The 21,928-nt window shown below is 37.5% G+C and overlaps 1 protein-coding gene across 8 annotated transcripts in view; it reads right to left on the bottom strand.

The window, feature by feature from the left end:
- Positions 1 to 21,928, bottom strand: part of PPM1B (protein phosphatase, Mg2+/Mn2+ dependent 1B) — a 96,590-nt gene that overhangs the window by 19,710 nt on the left and 54,952 nt on the right. For 4 of the 8 annotated variants that reach the window (XM_049650207.1, XM_049650206.1, XM_049650208.1 and 1 more), the window contains exons 2-5: positions 19,768 to 20,627; positions 11,310 to 11,427; positions 8,114 to 8,225; positions 7,667 to 7,724 (exon numbers count right to left, since the gene is read on the bottom strand). In XM_049650207.1, the coding sequence (XP_049506164.1) occupies positions 7,667 to 7,724; positions 8,114 to 8,225; positions 11,310 to 11,427; positions 19,768 to 20,613 (1,134 nt within the window). In that variant the 5' untranslated portion in view covers positions 20,614 to 20,627. Of the gene's footprint in view, positions 1 to 7,666; positions 7,725 to 8,113; positions 8,226 to 9,001; positions 9,778 to 11,309; positions 11,428 to 19,767; positions 20,628 to 21,928 lie in introns of those variants that run through there. The other 4 variants (XM_049650213.1, XM_049650212.1, XM_049650210.1 and 1 more) reach the window with 4 other exon arrangements.

Here is a 21,928-nt window from a genome sequence, read left to right as displayed (position 1 = left end):
TAAAGTTTCTCATTTGAATCTATTCAGGGAAGGTTAAGAAGGAACAACTGGGTGAATGCTTGCTAATCATAAACCTTATTGGTCTTTAATCAAGTTTTCCAAAAGGCAATTTTCTCCTTGATAGTATATCACAAAGAACTTTCAATAGAGGGCATAAGAATCTCCCCACCTCACCCCCCTGATCCAAAAAAACTGAACTCCCTTTTTATAAATAAATTAAATTAAATTAAATTAAATTAAATTAAATTAAAAAAAAAAAAAAAAAACTAGGGAATTAAAAAAAATTCTGAACTGATGATCAACCCTAATTTCGTACCAGGACTGCCTGTGGAGCTTTTCAAATTATATACATACTGAAGTTTTAAGCAAATGATATTCACACTCATTGGGTTGGGGTGAGTTTTTTTAACTTTTTTTTTTTTTTAAAGCTTTATTTATTTAAGTACTCTCTACACCCAATGTGGGGCTCAAACTCACGGCCCAAGACCAAGAGCTTCACGCTTCTAGTCTGCCAGGCGCCCCCTCCTAAAGTTCAAACACATATTTAGATTCACTGGGGGGGGTGAGTTTTTTAAAGCCTGCCAGGCGATTCTGATACACAGAACCTGTGATATAGACTCTTCTTACTGGAACTTATTGATGAAAATGTTATGTTAGTTGCATTTCAATTTTGGTGGGTTCAAAAGATACAGCACCTCTTGCTCTCCAACTGACACCTGTTACTACAGCAAGCGTCTACTATGTCTCTGTGGATTCTGTAGGAGTGCTAGCTGGGGAGGAGTAGCTGCTTTCAAAAAAAAAAAAAAAAAAAAAATTTAAACCAAACTTGTAAGTTAAATTGGGATGGATTTACAATGGCTGCCATCACAGAGCCACTGAACTGAAAAGAACTTGAGCTAATGACCACATTTAAAAGTCATTTTATCTCAAGACAAATTACATTTCCCTACTGTGCTCGATAAAGATAGATGGATGAGACCTCTTACCCAGCCATTTCATTGGACTCTTCACAATACTGTTTCGCAACTCTCTTATGGATTTTCATTAATATTAGAAAAGGAACCTACTGTTTGGCTGTACTTTTTTTTTTTTTTTTACCTGAACTCATATATACATTACATCACGATTACACATCTATTACAGCCATCAGTTCCACCTTGCAACTGTTAATAAGTCTTTCCAATTAGATTGTAAGCTCTCTGAGGTAAAGAGAATTTCATATTCCTTTCTGTAATTAATGTCTGTACTTGGAACTTTATGCATATCATCTCATTTAATCCTCATAGGTACCCTACCTAATAGGTACTGCAGCCCTTATTTTTATAAGTGAGGAAATTTATAAGCTCAGAGAGACCGAAGTTATTTATCAGAGTGAGAATGCTAGTTAAGTGACACAGTTCAGATTGTATACAGGTATAATTAGCACCAATGTCCTCCTGCATGTTCTTTTGAATACATGATGGTAACCATTTTTGCGTAGCAAATGCCCCATATAAACAGACACTCACTAAAGAAATATTGCTTAAAATTATTGTAGAAGTGGGCCACAAATTATTTCATAGTCAAGTCTACAATGTATTTCCTTGATACAGAGAGACTAATGATATTATAGGACGAAAAAATTCTATTAGATGGGATGGTTTAAAAGTACTCTGCAAACTAAATTAAAGGCAATTATGGAGATGAGAATATAGAACTTTACCCTCTGTTTTCATTTTCAAGGTTTCACTGTCATCTAGACAAACACAGTTTAAAAGAATCAAATCTCTCACGAAAATACTGCTTTCTCCCAAATAAGACACTGGAATATAGACAGTGAACAGAAGGTGGAAATTTTTAAGCACATTTAGAAGATAAACTTTAACTAGCTAGTATTTATTTGCAGCGTTTGTTAATGCAGTTGCCATAAGCAAAATTCTTCAAACGACTAGCTAAAACAATGGAGAAAAAAGCAAAGAATAAATATTTACTGTGTTTTTGGTACGGTCCTATCCTCTGCTTCTCAGCTAAAAATAACTTTTAGAGCTAAAAATTCTCAACTATGAGTTCGTGAGATAAAATTAACAACGACTAAGGAAGAATCTAATTAGCTGTTATCTGCAAGGATTATGTAAAATTTAATGAATCTGAAATTATTTTAAAGAGTCATTTAAATGATCAAGACCACACAGCTTAGAGAAGCAGTATGTCGTACCATCTTTAAAAATAGACTAAAGTTTGGCATATTTTCAAACAGTATAGATCTTCTCCATAAATATGTTCTGAGAAGTAAAAAAGAAAACAATTTACCAGAAGACTAGTACGCACACAGTCCTGAAACTGTGATATAAAAATGTAAAAGCAGCTATGTTTACTGTAACTGATCAGTTTGAAATTATCAACAGAAAGGCTATATATAAAACTTAATGTGAAAACAGAATACGAAGATTCTTTTGGGCTTTTGTCCGGTCTTTCCTCCCTTCTCAAAAATCAAATGCCTTAAAAAAGATTTTGGATTAGGACAAACAAAAATGTGTACTATTTAAAAGAAAAATAACTGGTAAGATATCGGACTTGGCTGCTTAGTTTCAAAAACTTCATGAAATATTCCTTTTCAAAACCAGAGTATCTTAAGACTATTAAACAGGAGATTCACAAAAGAATGAGGAATGATTTTTCATGGCTAGTAAAGAGATGGGGTACAGACATATATGTAATCTCTAAATATCTTAGATAACACAGAAAGGTGTAAAGACAATGGTTCTGGGAATCCCCATGCCTTACTTAGACTGAAATTCTGGCTGTATCATTTATTTAGCTTTGCAACCGAGGCTAACTACTTCCTCTCCCTGACTCTCAGGCTTACCTGTAAAAGAAGGGTGTTGAGGATATCACCTATGACTTTATACATATCCAACAACTGGACAGCTACAAGTCCCCCCTTTGCCCTTGGAAAATCATCAACCTATATGGCTACTTGATCAGTAATATACTAATTAAAAAGCATTTTAAGTATTCTTTGAGGGAAGAACTTAACATTTTTCCATGGAAAATATAAAACTCTATACATGTACTTTCATACAAATTAGCAACCTCAGATTATTTTTTTTAAATATATGACTTAAGGATAGTCTGAAGCAAACACCTAGAAATTAATAAATAGAAATGGCTCTTATTTAGCAAGTATTTACTGAGTTCTCACCACATGCCAGGCACTGTTGTAGGTGCCGGGACTATAGCCATAAAGAAATCAGATGAAGTCACAGATCTCGCAGAATTTCTACCTCTAGTTATAAGACGCAACCTAGCTTTTTTTTTTTTTTTTTTTTTTTAAGATTAGAACCTAAACCAATGAAATAGCTTATTTTTTACTAATCTACATACCCAGTGTGGGCCTTGAACTCATGACCCCAAGATCAGGAGTCACATGCTCCATCTAGTGAGCCAGCCAGGCACCCCAACCTAGCATTTTGGAAGAAGAAAAAAGCCATGATCTCAGAGCCCTGCCTAAGGTAAGAACAGTTTAGAGCAAAATGCAGTTTTACTTTTTCTGGTCCTCTAGGTGATTGTTCTTTTGGGGTCACAGACGCCTTTGAGGAACTGATGAAAACTGCAGACATACTATACTTCTCGTTAAAAACTGCGTATGTACACACATAAACACATTTTCAAAAACTTTCTGGGGATTCACAGACCACCTAAGAATTCCTGCTGGACTCTTCCAAAGATTTTACTAGGTGGGAAAATGTCAATACTGCTTGCATTAAGAAGTCTTAACATACTCCAACAGGTTGAACTAAGAAACAAATTTAGTAGACAACTTCAGAAGACTCCTCTCAATAATGAACTTTCTGAATATGTTTTAAATGTTTTAATTTCTGACTTACATTCCACTGGGCCTTCTGAAATACATTATCCACAAGATTTTCTTTTCATATAAGAAAAATAAATGAATCCTTATTTCCATAAGTAATCCCCAAATTACTTATAGGCATTTACAGCCAGATAATTCTATCTCTGATATGAAGCAGACATTTTAGGATTAACTCGAACTAACTCTGACTAGCATTCTTTTTTATTTTTTAATTTTTTAAATGTTTATTTATTTTTGAGAGAGAGAGACAGAGAGAGAGAGACAGACAGACAGACAGAACATGAGCAGGAGAGGGGCAGAGAGAGAGGGAGACACAGAATCCGAAGCAGGGTCCAGGCTCTGAGCTGTCAGCACAGAGCCCAACACGGGGCTCGAACCCACGAGCTGTGAGATCATGACCTGAGCCGAAGTCGGACATTTAACCAACTGAGCCACCCAGGTGTCCCCCTCATTTTTTAAAATGTCTGAACAAAATTTTTATTTTTGTTACTTAAAAAACCCCCAATTTTTATAAAATGTCCCAACTGGCTCCTCTTCTGTATTTCCACCACTCTGCTGTCTTTCCCATTCTGTAAACTAACCCTGGGCTCCTGCCACTGTACTTCGGCAACATCTTCCACATGGCACACATCTAACTAAGTTAAGAAGCACTTATGGAGCACGTCCGTGCCTCACTCACTGCTACAGTAGCTTAAAAAGTAAAAACTTAAACACCTATAATGACTTCATTTTTTTTCTGCTTCTTTGTGTTCTTTTATTACATTACTGCTACTAGTGATGATGGGTCAACATTTTTCTAAGGTCATGATTATTCTGAAAGGGCAAAGTGGTATTTCCCAAAAGAGGGCTCTGGACTGCAAAAGTTACTTTTTATAGTAAACAGGGAAGTTTCTCTAATCCGCATATCTGTCTGATAATGAGTTTACGCTTATCATCTGATCTCTGCAATTATTTCGCTACTTGACTGCCAGCATCTCTTTAATCTAATGCTGCACATGTTTCTAACAGATTAAAATACCAGAGATATTCCTTTGGGTCTATCATTCTTATGCTCCAAACAGATGGTGGCTCCTCTCTGTAAAATATAAAGTTCAAAAGGCCTCTCCAGGAGCGCCTGGGTGGCTCAGTCAGATAAGCGTCTGACTCTTGATTTCAGCCCAGATCGTGATCTCACGGTTGTTGAGATCAAGCCTGCACTGGGCTCTGCACTGACAGCACAGAGCCTGCTTGGGATTCTTTCTCACCCCTTCCTCCCGCCCCTCTCTCAAAACAAATAAATAAACTTAGGGAAAAAAAAGGGGGGGGGCACTCCAGTCTCTCCAAAAGTACTTCTGGCATCCTAAGTTCTTTTTTTTTTTTCCAAATGGTCATTGGTTTTTGAGAGAGAGAGAGAACAAGCAGGAGAGGGACTGGGGAGGGGCAGGAGGGACAGAGGATCTGAAGTCGGCTCTGTGCTGATAGCAAAGAGCCCGATGTGGGGCTCCAACTCATGAACCATGAGATCGTGACCTGAGCCGAAGTCAGACACTCAACCAACTGAGCCAGCCAGGCACCCCACATCCTATTTTTTTTTTTTTAACCACAGCAGCTCTATGCTCTGGACAAAATGAGGTCCTTTCTTTAAAGACTGGCTTATACTTTGTTCTTGCCTCTCCCGTCCACTTGAACTACCATCCTCCTCATTTCATTTGTCATTCTCATCATTCTTCAAATCCCCTCTTATTTGTAATTCGGACTTGCCAGGCAATCAGCGTACAGGTCACATGGAAATGAATCACATTCCCTATTCTGTCACTTCTTTCTGTTCTTTACCAAATGATGTGAAACACTGTATTCTTTAACTTGTGTGTTTATGTGGACACGGCAAGCTGCAATGACAGGAGAGATGGAACCATGCCTCATTTTCTGTAGTCTCCCCGCTGTATCACTTCACCTCAGGGTAGACTGCCCGTGTGTCATCTGCTGATGTTACTAGAAAGCTTATGCATCTCCTAACTTATACACAGTCATAGAATACTCATATGCAAGGCCAGTTTTTTATCCTGAGAATTTCTCTTCAGTTTCATGGCTCTGTTTTTTATTCATTCACTGTTTACTGAGCTGTGTATAAGTATTTTCTATTTTTTAAAAAAGTTTAAAACATTAACCCCAATGTTAATTTAGGGTTCTGAGGCATTTTAAAAATCGTATCTGGAGTAAAAGTAGCCAACTTTTTTGAGGGACAAAGAAATTTGGCAAGGCATAATGAAATAATTTTTTTTAAGTAGGCTCCACCCCCAACATGGAGCTTGAACTCATGACCCTGAGATCAAGAGTTGCGTGCTCTATCTAGACTGAGCCAGCCAGGTACCCCAAAATTATTTTCTAAGATTACACACCGGGGTTACATTTTCACACACATGAAGAAACAGGAGCACTTAGACAGCTAGTAATGAATCAGTAACTACCTTTTGAGGGTTTATTTCCCCTAACCATAGTACTGGATGCTGTGTGGAACCTATAATCTAGCTGAAGAGACCAGCCTGTCTTCACTCCACCACCCACTTACGACGAACTTTTCAGTCATGGCCACCCCAACTTCTGTCCTCATTTGTTTGATTTAGAGTTCTCAAAGGTATCACATGACGTTTTTAAATTAATTTCATAGCTTTAGATACAATTCTTAACACTCTGAGGTACCGAACACCAAAGAAAGACTCAGGACCACTGCTCTAGACCAAGATATAAATCCTGTTATTAGCAGTATACAGTGTCACTTATATTCAACTCACTACAATGTATTAATTGTAAAATGTTCCTTTTTGCAAGGACACTTTTATTGTTTAGAAAAAAAAAACAAGAGGATTTTGCTGCACAAAAAGGAATACAGTGCAATTGAGAGGATACCAGTGGCTGACGTCTCTCTCAAGACCTGTCACCAGGAGCTGGAGACTTGGAGGGTGAGTCTATTTCTTCTCAATGAGTTTCATTACTAACTTGGGCTCCCTTAAATCTTTCAAGCATAAGTGTTAAAAATTAAGTTATTCATTTACAGATGTCCGAAAACTTCAAAACCCTACGAGAAAATACTTATTTGAATTACTGACTTTGAAATACAGGACAATTAAAAAAAAAAAAAAAAAGAAGAAGAACAAGAAGAAGGAGGAGGAGGAGGAGGAGGGAGGAGGGGGACAAGGAGGAGGAGAAGGAGGCACTGTTTTGTCTTCTGGCACTAGTACCAAGATAAAAACAGTACAGAGACGCGGCTGACAGCACATCAACAGCAGTAAGGAAGGTAAAGTGACAGAGTTCTGCTCTGAGGAAGCACAGCAGAGAACAGCAAAAATGGTTATCTCAGCTCAACACACATGCCTACAGCGGCAATGCTAAGGTTAGAAAGAAATTATCCTTAGGTGTTCAACTGGGCACACAGGGGCACTGAGAGTCAGGTCTTTAAAAGAATAGCTCATTTTCTCTATCACCACGTTCTAGTGATGGTAGCAGCCTGCTGAAGGAGAAACTGAGATACTTCAAAGCACATTCTTCGCCTCAAAATTAAGACTTAAGGGAGAGGGAGAAGGAAAGGCAGACACACAGGGAGGAAGTAAGTACAGCCCAACAAAAAGGTACTCGGTGCCCGTTAAGTGGCAAGTCTATCTACAGAACAGAACTGTATCTCTACTTCCATTTCTATACATTCCCTTAAACTTTAACTGACTCCTTAACATGAAAAGTACTAATACTTTATTACAGATTTCATTATGTGAAAGTACTATATCTAGTATTTACATTATAAAATTATTTAAAATGCTTAAGAAACGAAATAAAACTTACCCCATCACTTTCTCTATGTGGATTCAGCCTACTATAAACAGCTTCAATAACATTGCGCCTAAAAAAAATTACGCTTCAGGTTTATTAAAATTGCATACAATTACTAAGCTTGAGTATTTAAAATAAGGCTTCATCTGGACCGTTCTCAAAAATTAATTGCCACACTTAAACACTTGCCAAGAACATAGTTTCTGTATCTCACTCATAATCTGATCCAGCACAACCCCAAATTTGTTCTCATTTATCAAGGAAATAGGACCTTCACCTTCAAAGCACATGATAAATAATTCCCTTAAAAAAAAATCCCTTTTGGATGAAATTTTAAAGTTCTTCTCTAGTAAAAGAACCGTCAACTCATTTCATTTTTAGATAACTGATATACTTCTTGCCCAAAATTAATTACTAATTATAAATGAACTCAAAATTAGTTCTTTTTGTTCTACTTACTTGCCAGCAAGACCTCCCCCAGGAGGCAAATTTGGGATATTTTCTGCAGACAAGATGCGCATGACATGGGCAAGATCAGGCATTCCTTCCTCACCAGACTTCTCCATAATTTCTGCAAGTTTTTAAAAAGAGTTCCTAAATTAATGTGGTAAGTCCGGATTCACAGAGTGAAACGAGGGGTACTATTTGGTAGTATCAATTTTCAAATGTAAAAAAAGCAAACATTATCTTACTATCACACGAGGAACAAAAAAAGTAATATAAAAAGTTAGGTGCATACATAAAAGCAAAAACTGAAACAAAGGAAACGTTCTATGATACAGCAATAGTGGAGAAATTTTTGGTATAAGCCGAGTGAAATGGTTTATAATCACTAAAAATGATCCCTGTTAGTACAGTTATGTGGAAAAGCATATACATCTGATCTGATTTTATATAAAAATACAAAAGTTATTAAGACTATAATTATAAAAAAAAAAGCGATGGATAAGGATTGTAAGGAAAAGGAGAAAAAACAGAAATCACTTTATAAGATTGTTCATTTTTAATCAAAGAATAGCTGACGTATTATATTCGTTTCAGGTGTACATAGTCATCCGACAATTATATACATTACTAAATGCTCGCCACGGTAAGCGTAGTCTCCATACGACGTCAGTGCAATATTACTGACTGTATTCCCTATGCTGTACTTTTCAGCCCTGTGACTTGATAACTGGAAGTCTGTAGTTCTTAATCCCCTTCACCTAGTTCGCCTATCGTTCCTCTGGCAACCACCAGTGTGCTCCTCATATCCAGGAGTCTTTCTGTTTTGTTTTCTAGATTCCACACAGAAATGAAATCATAAGGTATTTACCTTTCTCGGTCTTATTTCATTTAGCATAATACTTTCTAGGTCCATCCATGTCGTTTTATAAGGTTTTTGATACCTAAGTAGTAATGTTCCACAACAATTTAAAGAAAGGAAAATGAGTCACAGAACTTGCTGAAGCTTAGAACAAAGTAAAACATTTACATGTTCCGTTTACATTTACAATTTATGGAAAACAGGTATTTAGTACATGATTATTTGGCCAGTATTAAGATATAAACTCCTTGGGGCTCCTGGGTGGCTCGGTCAGTTGGGCGTCCAACTTGGGCTCGGGTCATGATCTCACGGTTCATGGGTTCGAGCCCCGCACTGGGCTCTGTGCTGACAGCTCAGAGCCTGGAGCCTGCTTCAGTTTCTGTGTCTCCCTCTCTCTCCACCCCTCCCCCACTCACACCCTGTCTCTTTCTCTCTCAAAAATAAATAAACATTAAAAAAATTTAAAAAGAATGATATGAACTCCTCAAAAATCAGACAGTGCCCACTGACTTGAAGTTAACAAAAAAGCAGTATCCTCGGCGGTCACCACGCCTCACCAGGCCCTCACCATAACCTTAACTTTCACCACTCCCATTCGACTCTGCCCCTGACCCTTTTATTCCCACAGGCTCCGTTCAGAGCAGCCTTCTCCTGCTTCTAGATCTTCACATGTACTTCTACGCTCTTTCTGCCAGTCCGACCAACCTATTTTGCATAGTTCATTCACACTCATTCTTCAGGTTTCAACTTCTTATGTCACTTTCTCAAATGCGTCTCTGACCCAAGCCTGGAGCAGGTGCACCGCTGCACACTTCCACTGCATATGATAGTTAATGTGTCATAAGACTGCAAGCTTCTTGGAGGCAGGACTGTAATTCTCCTGCCTTATACTTGCATCTCTATAGCACAGGATTTCTCAGCCTTAGCACTACTGACATATTGGAACAGACAAAAAAAATTTTTAATGTTTATTTCTGAGAAAGAGAGAGACAGAGAGAGAGAAAGAGAAAGAGAGAAGCACAAGTGGAGGAGGGGCAGAGAGAGACACACACACAGAATCCGAAGCAGGCTGCAGGCTCCAAGCTGTCGGCACCATGCCCCACAAGGGGCTCAAACTCACAAACTGTGAGATCATGACCCGAGACGAAGCTGGATGCTTAAGCAACTGAGCCATCCAGGAGCCCTGGACTAGACAAATTTTTGTTGTAGAGGCTGTCTGTGTACTGCAAAATGTTAAGCAACATCCCCGGCCTCTACTCCATACTAGAGGTTGGCGACACCCTCTCAGTTATGACATCAAAAAGGTCTCCAGACATTGCCACGAGAGAGAGAGAGAGAGACAGAGAGAGAGAGAGAGAGACAGAGAGAGAGAGAGAGAGAGAGAGAGAGAGAGAGAGACACAGAGAGAGAAGACTGGGTATGTTACAGAAAGTATATATAGAGAGAAGTCAAATGAATTATAATGTAAACAAGATGGGGAATCTAAGTAAAAGGTACTACATGTACATGGGAGCTCTCCTGATTTTTTTTCAACTCTTCTATAAATTTAAAATTACTGCAAAATAAAAGATTAAAAAAATAAGTACAGTTGACCCTTGAATGACTCAGGTTTGAACTGCATGGGGCCATTCATGTATAGATTGTTTTCCAATACAGTACACTACTGTAAGTGTATTTTCTCCTTATGATTTTCTTAACACTTTCTTTCCTCTAGCTTACTTTGAATACGTGTTAATAGACTGTCTATGTCATCAGTGAGGTTTCCAGTCAATTAAGTTTCAGGGGAGCAAAAACTTATGTGTGCATTTTTAACTTATGGGGAGTGCTGGGAAAAGAGGTGGGGGTGGTGGTGTGTTTGTACCCCCAACCCCCACGCTGATCAAGGGTCAATTGTAAAATCAATGATCTCTCACAACACCAATGCTAACTCTAATCGGGAAGATAAAAACCTACAATAATGAATTCCTATGATTAACTTGGTAGGAGGGAATTAGTATTAGTGGAATTATAGCACTTGATGTTCATGATAACCCTGGAGGCAAATTTCACTGGACTCCTCCACTAAAAGTATAACAAAGGAAAGGGACAATAAAATAGCAAGGTTTAACAGTATTTTCGAATTTTTCTCCTTGGGGGTATCATAGGCCTATCTCTTCTCCCTGCCAATCAATTCCCACTCACTGGTCCAAGATGTGACAGTAAATCTCAGGCAGACAGATGCCTGTTTTTTAAGGCCTTGTTTAGAAATACTTAGTCATTTTTTCCCAATTAAAAAAAAAACTACTTGATAAACAAGGAAGAATACTTTTCCTTTCCTTCTTAAAAAAAAAAAGCACCTTTCTTACTTACCTTCAACCCGTGATTCCAAGTGCTTATCCAGCTCAGAATCTTTTCTCACTGCTTCATCTGAGACCTTGGGAGCATTTGAAAAGCAAACTAGTACAATACTCATGTTATCTCGACTTCCCTGTATATTCAAGAAAGAAAAAGAAAGAATTATATTTCTACAGTCCAGCAACTTCCTATTATTTAATTCAAAACAGAGTTAATTACATTAAGCAATTATAGTTTATTTAAATCACCAGAATGCACACATTCAACACATTCATTTCCATTCCAAAGAACTATTTGAAGCATTCCCTGAAGAAATAAGATCTCTAGATAGGGGTAGATCTGGAATTATTTTATGACTTTTAATTCTGTGTACCTATTCTTACCCACCAACACTCCACAAATGAGGAAATGAGGAGATGCATCTTTATATGCATTACATCGTCTAAACTCTGTTTCCCACTCAAGACTACATATTCCCAAAGTGGCTCAAGCCCAAAACACATCTTCCCAAACAAGTGTGTAATTTTCACCTAATTAACCTGCATTAGAGCAATGCTAGCAAAACGCCACTGAATTTGACACAGCTGAAAATTACTGATCATTAGGATACTCAAGAGACTATACTGAACAATTAAGCAGAGAAGAAAACAGATTATAAACCATTCCGAGGATAGCAAACAATGGAATGTAACTGGATGGCTGAGATACTATACAGTCAGATAGAAGAACTTTTGAAGAAAAGCCATCATATTGTTAAACAGAATCACAAACAGGGTCAGAGTCTGCAGAGGGGAGCTAAAACTGCTAACTTAAGGACAAATTTTACTGCTGCCTTGTTAATCACACTATCACATACAAATGATCTATATTTAAAAAGTAGACTACTACCGTAAGATTATGAAAAATGAATTTAAAACTTTCTCATTACTTTTCCTATAGATATATTACTTTAACGGAGTTTCTTAGAACAGGATAAAACAGTGCTTAGGTCACCTGGATGGCTCACTCGGTTAAGCATGCAACTCTTGATTTTGGCTCAGGTCACGATCCCAGCGTCGTGGGATCGAGCCCCATATGTGGCTCCACGCTGAGTGTGGAGCCTGCTTAAGCTTCTCTCTCTCTCCCCAGCTCAAGTGCTCTCTCTTCCTCTCTTAAAAAAAGGGGGGCGGGGCGGTACCTGGGTGGCTCAGTAGGTTAAGCGTTCGACTTCAGCTCAGGTCATAATCTTGCGGTTCACGAGTTCCAGCCCTGCGTCAGACTCGGTGCTGACAGTTCAGAGCCTAGAGCCTGTTTTGGATTCTGTGTCTCCCTCTCTCTCTCTCTGCCCCTACCCTGCTCATGCTCTCTCCCTTCCTCTACCAAAAATAAACATTTTTAAAAAATAAAGAAAAAAAAAGAATAAAACTTCTTGAAATAGTGACTTTTCAACCCCCTCCCTCCCCCCCATGGTTTCTATTTATGATTCTAAACAAACTAAATCAATGTAGGTGGTAGGCTATTTTGTCTGATGGTGCCCTTTGCCAACTCAAGTGAAAAAAGCCTAGGCCACATCCATTCTAGTCTTTTCATTCAGTATGGCCAGAATCTAGGCAGGCACTGTTTGTTCAGACTTGTCACTTTTTTGGAACCCACATGACACAGCCAAAAAGACAGAAAGATCTTGCAAAATGTGAAGGCAATGGAGGCCAGGCCTTAAGAAGGCTTCAAAAAAAAAAAACTTTTCACAGACTTGCATGCTTTAGTAGGAAGAAACATCATGAGTATATAACCAGATTCTCTGTATTTGGGAGGGAAAAAAAAAAAAAAAATCAAGATTTCCAAAAAATCAGGATTGGTCCAAACTAATTTCATTCTTTAATGAAACCCACCAAGACTTTCACAATGACTTAATATTAGAAATACTACAATGGCTGTATGAATATATATACATATCCACACATAAACACACCATGGTTCCAAATAGCTTCCCCCTCCCACCCAAAAAAAGAGTCAACACATTCTACAGGATTTACCATGTAAGTTCAGGTCAGGAAAAGCTTTATACCATAGACATTCAAGACACACACACACACACACACACACACACACACACACACACACAATTTCCATTAGGTTTTTATGTTATAAAAATTAAATCCTACCAGTTGGAAAATTAACTGAAAGATAGTTTAAGGAAGTTTAAATATCAAAAAATAAAGGAAATAATTTACATTTACACCTAAGCATGTGTGATTTCAAGGATGCTTCTATTTCTACATAAAGATGACTTTCCCCTAAGTACAACGTATGAGTGCGTTTCAGTAATTTTTATACAGCAACTTAAAAAGATGTTTTTCCCTTTATGCCTCCTCAGTTTTCTAGAGATAAACTATCCTTACATAATCAGTATAAATTTTTCATTAAGTTCAGAAATGAAACATGATAAAAACAAAACAAATCCAGCTTGGTGAACTGAAGCAATTAGCCAGATATTTAAAACTGATTATTTCAGTGCCTCTTCTTTTTATTTTTTGACAACAGCACAGCAGTACCACTCTAAGGAATTAGACCACTAACGGATAGTTCTAGGTCAAAGCAGCCAGCGTCCCTGCCATATGTAAGGGCATTTAAATGGAAACAGAAAATAATCTGATGTGGTTAATTTTAAAGCTGAATGCTGCCCAGTTATAAAGAAGTGTCCTGGATCAAGTGTTAACAAGGCATATGAAAGTAAGTTGTGAACAGAATACCATTGCCAAGGTTACTAAATGAGTATCTGATAAGTAAACCATCAATATTCCTCATTTTTTTAATCATTTTTTTCAGCCTGGTACTGTGCTTATCTTACTTACATGTTCAAACACCAGCCAAACTTCAAAAATAGACCAAATTTTCACCTATCCATGAGAGATGGAGTCTATGATTACTTCAAGAACACTCCCTTCCACCATTACCTTATTCCCTGAACCTGTATTTCCTTCACCTCCCTGTTTCACAACCATCATCTACAGAATTAAAATTTATCGAGGTCTATAAACCAGAGAACTATTCAGGCACTTACCAAGAGCTTTACCCTCAACAACTCCACAAAGATATTATCATTCACCGCTATCTTATAAGATGTAGAAACTGCAACTTCACCCGAATTCATTCTATGTGGTGCGGTATAACTTAAAACCCAGCTGTCTGGCTCCAAAGCCTATGTTCTAATACTAAACCCATGGTTCTCACATGGTGCACCAAAAAGCCCCAGGGTGCTGTGATGTACTCACAGAGATATTAAAAATAAGGGGAAATACAGTGATACTTCACATCTGTGGACACCCCACAATCTACCGTGAAGTAATTCACAGTTTTAACATTAGATAATGTGATATTCCTCTCAATGACATCCTATCTTTTCAAAGCCGGGGTTTTAAGAGTTGGTGTGATAAAAAGCAAGTCCCATTAAAAAAAAAAAAAAAAAATCAATGTGATACAGGCAATGAAGATGGCCATGCCCAATAATTATAATGTTTGAGAAGTCGTGCAGTGACCAACAGGTACACATATCTCATTAATATGTAACTGTAGTTTCTTAAAGAATGAAATAAAGTATTTTTTCAATGTATGTGTATTATTTTGTTAAGACATATATACTCATTAAGTTTGCATCTCACTACATAAACACTTGTATCTGTTAAATATTAGTATGGCTAAGTAGCACTGTGAAAAAATTACTAAGACACTCCGGCAACATGGGACTAAGAAAGTTTGGGAATCACTACACTACAGACTATACTTTTACATTCAGTCCTTCCCTTCCATGCCCCAAAATACCCAACCACACTCCATTCTAACACGATCCAGGTCTACCTTTGCATTATTCAGAATTATATTTTCTGAAAACTATAATGGAAAAACTCCTGAGTTTAGAGCTGAACAGTTGTTTTGGGGGATACACAAGTGCATTTTCCATATTGGACTACTAATCTGGAATGATGCTGCCTTTGGAAAATAAGTCATTAACTTACCTCAATTTTATCCAACTATCAAGTACTATCTCATGCTTTAAAATAAATAAGCTTGGGTGGTTCTGTTAGTTAAGCATCCAGCTCTTGATTTCTGCTCAGGTCATGATCTTAAAGTGTATGAGTTCCAGCCCCACATCAGGCTCCACGCAAACAGTGTGGAGCCTGTTGGGGACTCTCTCTCTCTTCCTCTCTCTCTGCCCCTCCCGTGCATGCTCTCTCTCTCAAAAATAAATAAAAATAAAACTTAAAAAAAAAAAAAGCAAAATAAAATAAATGAGCTTCTGATAAGTAGCATATAAACAGAATTTAGGAATATCAAATAGTATTTTAAAAGAAAAATAAAAGAACAATTTAAAGGAACACTGAGTTTTATAATTTAAGAAAAATGAAGCAGGTGGCAAAGTAACATGCATAGTATGATCCATTTCTGTAAACGGTAAAAAACAAACCAACCCCTCCGCCTATTTTTATACTCCTGTATGTTTGTATAATAAACACAGAATTATTTGGAAGAATATATGTGGTTGCTTAAGGGGGATGAGATTTTTTAAAAGGACATCAAGATTAGTAACTTTACTTAAAACATCTTCGTATTTGTTTGCAAATGTTATTCATCTTGTACTTAGTGTTATCCTTCAGGAAAAATTTTTCATGAAACCCTCTGAGAAATACTGGCAATAAACACACCAAACTTGAGTCCGGAAACGTGAATTCTACTCTTGGCTTCAACACTCACCAAAACAGGACTTACAGCTATCTTTTAATGTCAAGCCTCCATTTCCTTAATTGCAAATTGGAAATAGATTTTTATTTTGTTCACCTCAGAAGGTTACTAGGAGGATAAATGAGGGTTACTTATATGCAAACAGCCGCTATGTTTTCTATGCAACCTGAAATTAACATAAATACCATGGATGCCAGCACTGGCAATAAAATGGGAAGGGTGCTTTCTTAGGGACTATTCTCTCCTACAGTTAAATATCTTAAAGAGAGTAATGCCTGACCAGAGTCATCCAACACTTACAGCTTCATATTGCTAAGTGGCAATCCTGAAAAAAAGATTATCATTAGCAATAATAATGCTAACTACCTTTCATGGTTGTGAAAATTAAATGCGTTAAAATACCTGTAAAGTGCTTAGAATAGCGTTTGCTCATAAAAAGCAGTAATTTACTGATGCTATTGTGATTACGATGATTATCACAATCTCCCAAGATTTCATGAGTTAACATATAAAAGTGCTTGTAAACTATTAGGGCATGACAAGTGTTAGAAAATATTAACACATCATTTAAATCTATTATCACGAAAACTTCAATACTTAAAAACTGTGTCTATTCTCGCTTTCTCCTCTTGAAGTAGCTCTCACTTACTGAGCAATCACTAAGTGCCAAGCACAAGGCTAAAGTGCTTTCCATGAAATCTAAAATTTTGTATTCAATCTTTCAGACTAAGTTCAAAGTAATCATATTCTATTTTAATCATATATTTTTTTAATTTTTTAATGTTTATTTTTGAGAAACAGAGTACGAGCAAGGGAGGGGCAGAGAGAAAGGGAGACACAGAATCCCAAGCAGGCTCCAGGCTCCGAGCTGTCAGCACAGGGCATGATGCAGAGCTCAAACCCATGAACCACGAGATCATGACCTGAGCCGAAGTCAAAGGCTTACCCGACTGAGCCACCCGGGCGCCCCTACTCACATTATTTTAATTTTTTTAATGTTTTTTTTTTTTATGTTGTATTTATTTTTGAGAGAGACAGAGAGAGAGTATGAGTGGGGGAGGGGCAGAGAGAGAGGGAGACACAGAATCTGAAGTGGGCTCCAGGCTCTGAGCTGTCAGCACAGAGCCAGATGCGGGGCTCGAACTCACAAACCGTGAGACCATGACCTGAGCAGAAGTCGGACGCTTACCCAACTGAGCCACCAGGTGCCCCTAATGTTTATTTATTTTTGATGTGAGGATGGCAGGAGCAGAGGATCCGAAGCAGGCTCTGTATTGACAGCAGAGAGCGCCATGTGGGGCTTGAACTCACAAACCATGAGATCATGACCTGAGCCAAAGTTGGACATTTAACTGACTGAGCCACCCAGGCGTCCATGTTTTTATAATATTGCTAACCCTTAGTTTTACAATACAAATGAGTGAAATGACAAAATTATGGAGTTAGAAAAACAGAAATGGATAAGGTGTTTAACATTTAATTCCATTAAGTAACATGCAAGGTTCAAAACATTCATAAGTCTGTAATCTTTCAACATAAAAGTTAATTAAGCTTCTCAAAACTGATTTCAATTTGAATGCAGCTTCATTCAAAGGAACTATGATGGTCAACTTCCACTACAACTGAATGAATCATGTGTTCCAACCTTTTGCCCCATTACTATAGTAATTTATCATTTCTGAGATTCTAGGAATTCAGAATGTTTATTTAATGCCATCAACGGGAATATTTAATCACTTTAAACTGATAAAAGCTATCAAGCGAAGATATGAAGATAAGCTACCAGAATCCTTTCAACTCCATTCTGAAGGGTCAAGTCAAATTCCTGAAAACTAGCATCCTTTCTACGGAAGGGAGAGTGCAGTTTATCCACAACACAAACTTCTTTTTTACTCCAAATTACAGACCTACTAGATTGTGGCTATTCCCTTCAAAACTACATGCCATTCTTTCAACAAAATGCTATGCAACCATGACAAATGATTTAGACTGACACCTACAGACATGGCGATCTCTCTACAGCATATTGTTGAATGAAAAAGCATATTGTAGAATAACAAGTATAATGATCTCATTTTAATAAAAATACACACACTCACAGGCAGGCAAAAAAAGACTAGAAAGATACATACCACAACAATGAATGTAGCCAAGTTAGGTGAGAGGCAAAATTGTTGAGTGTTTATATGTTCTGGATTATCTGGAATTTTTTTCAATAGCCAAGTAAATACTAGTTTGATAATCAGGGAAAATTCTGTTTTCATCTGCTGGTCAGGCCAAAAAACACCTGCTTGCTTTTGTCTTAAAAAGCTGCAGGTCAGAATCTCTCTATTTAGAGTCCAAGGAGAAGGCATTTTTGAGCCACTGACTATTCAATCACTGACAGCCATCGATACCTTCAGTGCTTAACTTGTCCAGGTAAAAAAAACAAAAAAAAACAAAAAAACAAGAACAAAAACAAAAAACAGAAAAGAAAAGAAAAAAAAAAGAATACAGTGCGCTTAAGGAAAAAAAAAATCAAAAGAGCTAAAGGAACCACCATTAAAAACCCTTCCGGAAAAAAGCTGCCAACTACAAATAGCAGCCCTTAAATTTTGTCTATTTGAAGTTGCCTTTTCCCGTTCTATGGAAAAGAAATAGACACTTCACCAAAACCTGGGTACTTCCATAGACTCAGAGATCCCTCCTGGGAAATTTTTTGGCTATGCTTGTACCTTCCATGGTGGAGAGACAGAACAGTTCTAATCTAGACAGAATAAATAAGTCAAAACCTTTCTTTCATATAATCAAAGATTAGTTTTGCCTTAGTTATCTTTTCAATCAGAGTCATACAATACACGCATATCCTAGGCACTGGCCAGATAACTCCAATTTTACCTGATTGCTATACAGACACTGTCAAAACCCATTGGAAACTACTGAATACTTTAAAAACATTGAAGGGAATTGCTAAATAAGTTAGTCTGGAGTTTCTTTCCCTATTACTGTATCAAGTTAAGATTCACAGAACATTATAAAACTAAACGTTCATGTTCCACAGGAATTCTTCACAGGATTGTATTTTACGTTAGTCTCTGGTTTTGAATCACTGCTGACAAAAACACCTATAGGAAAAGAACTCTGGTATCTTCTACAAAAGCTAAGATATTCTCCACCATGTCATACATCACTTACATGGAGCCACATGAAAATTCCTTTTTGATTTTATCACTAGGAAAGAGCTGCTTTTATTAGACAATAAGATATACACAATTTGTACTTTTACTTCGGTTTTCATCTCATCTGCCAGGAGGCTCAGATATAAATCACAAAACTTGACTTAGCCTAGGTCTCTGGCATATCTTTTGTAGATCTAATACAGAACTATACTATATACATGGTTCACCAAACTGCTTCAAAATCAGGCATAAGACAGCTTATTGCCAGTGCTGAGAATTTAAATCAAAAGGCACAATTCTGTATAGATGCCCTTGCCACATCAACAAGCCATAAAGTACTTAAATGAGAACAAATGCCACAAGCTTATTAAACCTAATTTTCAAATTAGAAGGCTGAGATAAACGAGGATGGCCAAAAATAAATTAATTAATAATAACAAATAAATAAATAAGTCATTTCTGATGAAGAAGATAATTTAAAAATACACAGGTTTTCCCTAAGGGAAAAGTTTTCAAAATTTAAGTTTGGTTAATTTTACTTACCGTGCCTTTTCAAAATTAATAGGGTATTTATAATTATAACAAAAAGACTTACATACCTTATGTAAACAAGTGTCCACTACCCAATTGCACACATTTTCCAGGTCATCAGATACCTCAAGCCTAGATTTAACAAATTCACAGAGCTCCTCATTACTCATAACATCCCAGATCCCATCACAAGCCAAGATGATAAATTCATCCTCTTCTGCTCTTAAAATTTCATAAACCTCGGGCTCTGGAGAAACAAGTTGTTCTGTTGGGCCCTTGCCATCAACACACTTGTAATCATAGTCCCCCAAAGCACGAGACACTGCTAATGAACCATTAACACGCTGTATCATTACGCTGCCTCCTGCATTTTGGATTCGCTCCTTCTCCCTTGGATTGCAAGGTTTGTGATCCTGGGTGGAAAAGCAGACTTGTCCATTCCTGTACAGAACAGCACGTGAATCACCACAGTTGATAAAGTAGATATGCTTGGGTGAAATCAGGACCCCCACTGCAGTTGAACCACTTCTGTCCATTCCATTTCTGAGGTCAGAAAAGTTACGCATGTATTCGTCAATTTTCAAAAAGCCAGTTCTGATGCCACTCTTGACATTTTCCACTGAGGGCTCAAGAGCAGACCCTGATTTCCCAGCTGCCCTAAAGTCTTCATTATTAGTGATGTGTTCTAATAAATGTGTTGAGCAGTAATTTGCTACTCGAGATCCAGCATGACCATCATAAACTGCAAAAAATGACCAGTCGTCCAAGCCGTGAGGAATACCTACAACAGCTGTGTGTGCATCTTCCATTTCCACTCTCCATCCTTGCATGCTGCTCAGGCCATAACGTAAACCATTCCCAGCACCATGAGCGTTATGTTTCTCAGTTTTGGGTTTATCCAAAAATGCACCCATGTTTAATAATGAATCTGAAAGAAAACAAAAATTGCCAAGTGTTATATGCTTCAGTCTGTGAGACAATGATCTATATTCTATTCTATTCTTCACTATTCTATCTATTCTCTACTAACTCCTATCTCGTATATTTTTCAGTGTTATCTGAATTTACTGGAACAAAAAAGAAACCAAGAAAATTTCCCCACATATCCTTATTCTAGAACGGCGGTTTCTCAATCGTAGCACATTAGAATCATCAGACCGATTAAATCAGAACCTCTAGGGGTAGGACCCAGATATCAGTAATTTTTTGAAGCCTCTCCGGTGATTTATATGTGCAGTACATTGAGAATCACTGTTCCAGGAGAAAGGAAAACAAAGAAACAAAACCTGGCTAAGTTTTCTTAAACATGCAACTAAGATCACCCTGGAGTTCATATAGAAGTTCAGACTGGTGTGGCATTTTTTCCAATAGATTAAGGTACTAAAGTATGCGACTGTATTTCAGAAAGACTTCCAAAGGCATGTATTATGTTTTCCCCCAGTGATCCTGACAACCTCAAAACTCAACTGAAACATAAAATCTCCATTCTACAAACATCTGATTTTATCAAAGCTTTACTGTGTATCAAATGAAAACCTTTACCTGGGATTCTGGCAAAAACAATAAAACAACACAACTTTAATGATGTGCTACAGAACATACTTACTGTTGTCAAATTTTGTAAGCATGGAGTAGCATTAGGACAACTTTTACTAAGTGCTGACTGACAAAAGACTTAAAATTCATAGACAGTACTACTAGGTAGTGCTAACGTAAGTACCACTGTGCATCGCCCTCCCTCCTGACTTTCCTATTATTTTAGAATAAAGCTTTTCCAATTTCCAAGGACTTGGACTAGAGTAGTGGTTCTCCAAGTAAGCGTGGAGATGCCCTGTCAGTTTCCTACCTACAATCCTGGCCCTAACACTCATTAGCTGTGTGACCGTAAGCTTCTTAGTCACTTCTACCTCAAATTCCTGCTCTGAATTAGTCACTTGCACCCCCACCTCCCCTCTGTCAAATGGGATAACAAGAGTACCTACACTTCACAGGGTTGCAGTGAAGAATGAGTTAATGTAGTGTGCTTAGAACAGTACTTGAAAAATAGTCAAACCATAAAATGTTTGCTGTTATTTGCTCAAAATGCAGATTCCATAGCTCATCCACACACCCAAAGATTTTTTTTCAGGAGATCTTAGATAGGGACATTCAAAAGAGCATGCTAGTAACTGAAGAATCACATTTTGAAAGACACCAGTCCAGATCAACCGTCTTTTTTTTTTCTAAGTT

This window comes from Panthera uncia (genome assembly GCF_023721935.1).
Source record: "Panthera uncia isolate 11264 chromosome A3 unlocalized genomic scaffold, Puncia_PCG_1.0 HiC_scaffold_11, whole genome shotgun sequence".
Classification (NCBI taxonomy): Eukaryota; Metazoa; Chordata; class Mammalia; order Carnivora; family Felidae; genus Panthera; species Panthera uncia.
Note: the sequence above shows the minus strand (reverse complement) of the source record. Positions and strands in the feature narration are given on the sequence as shown.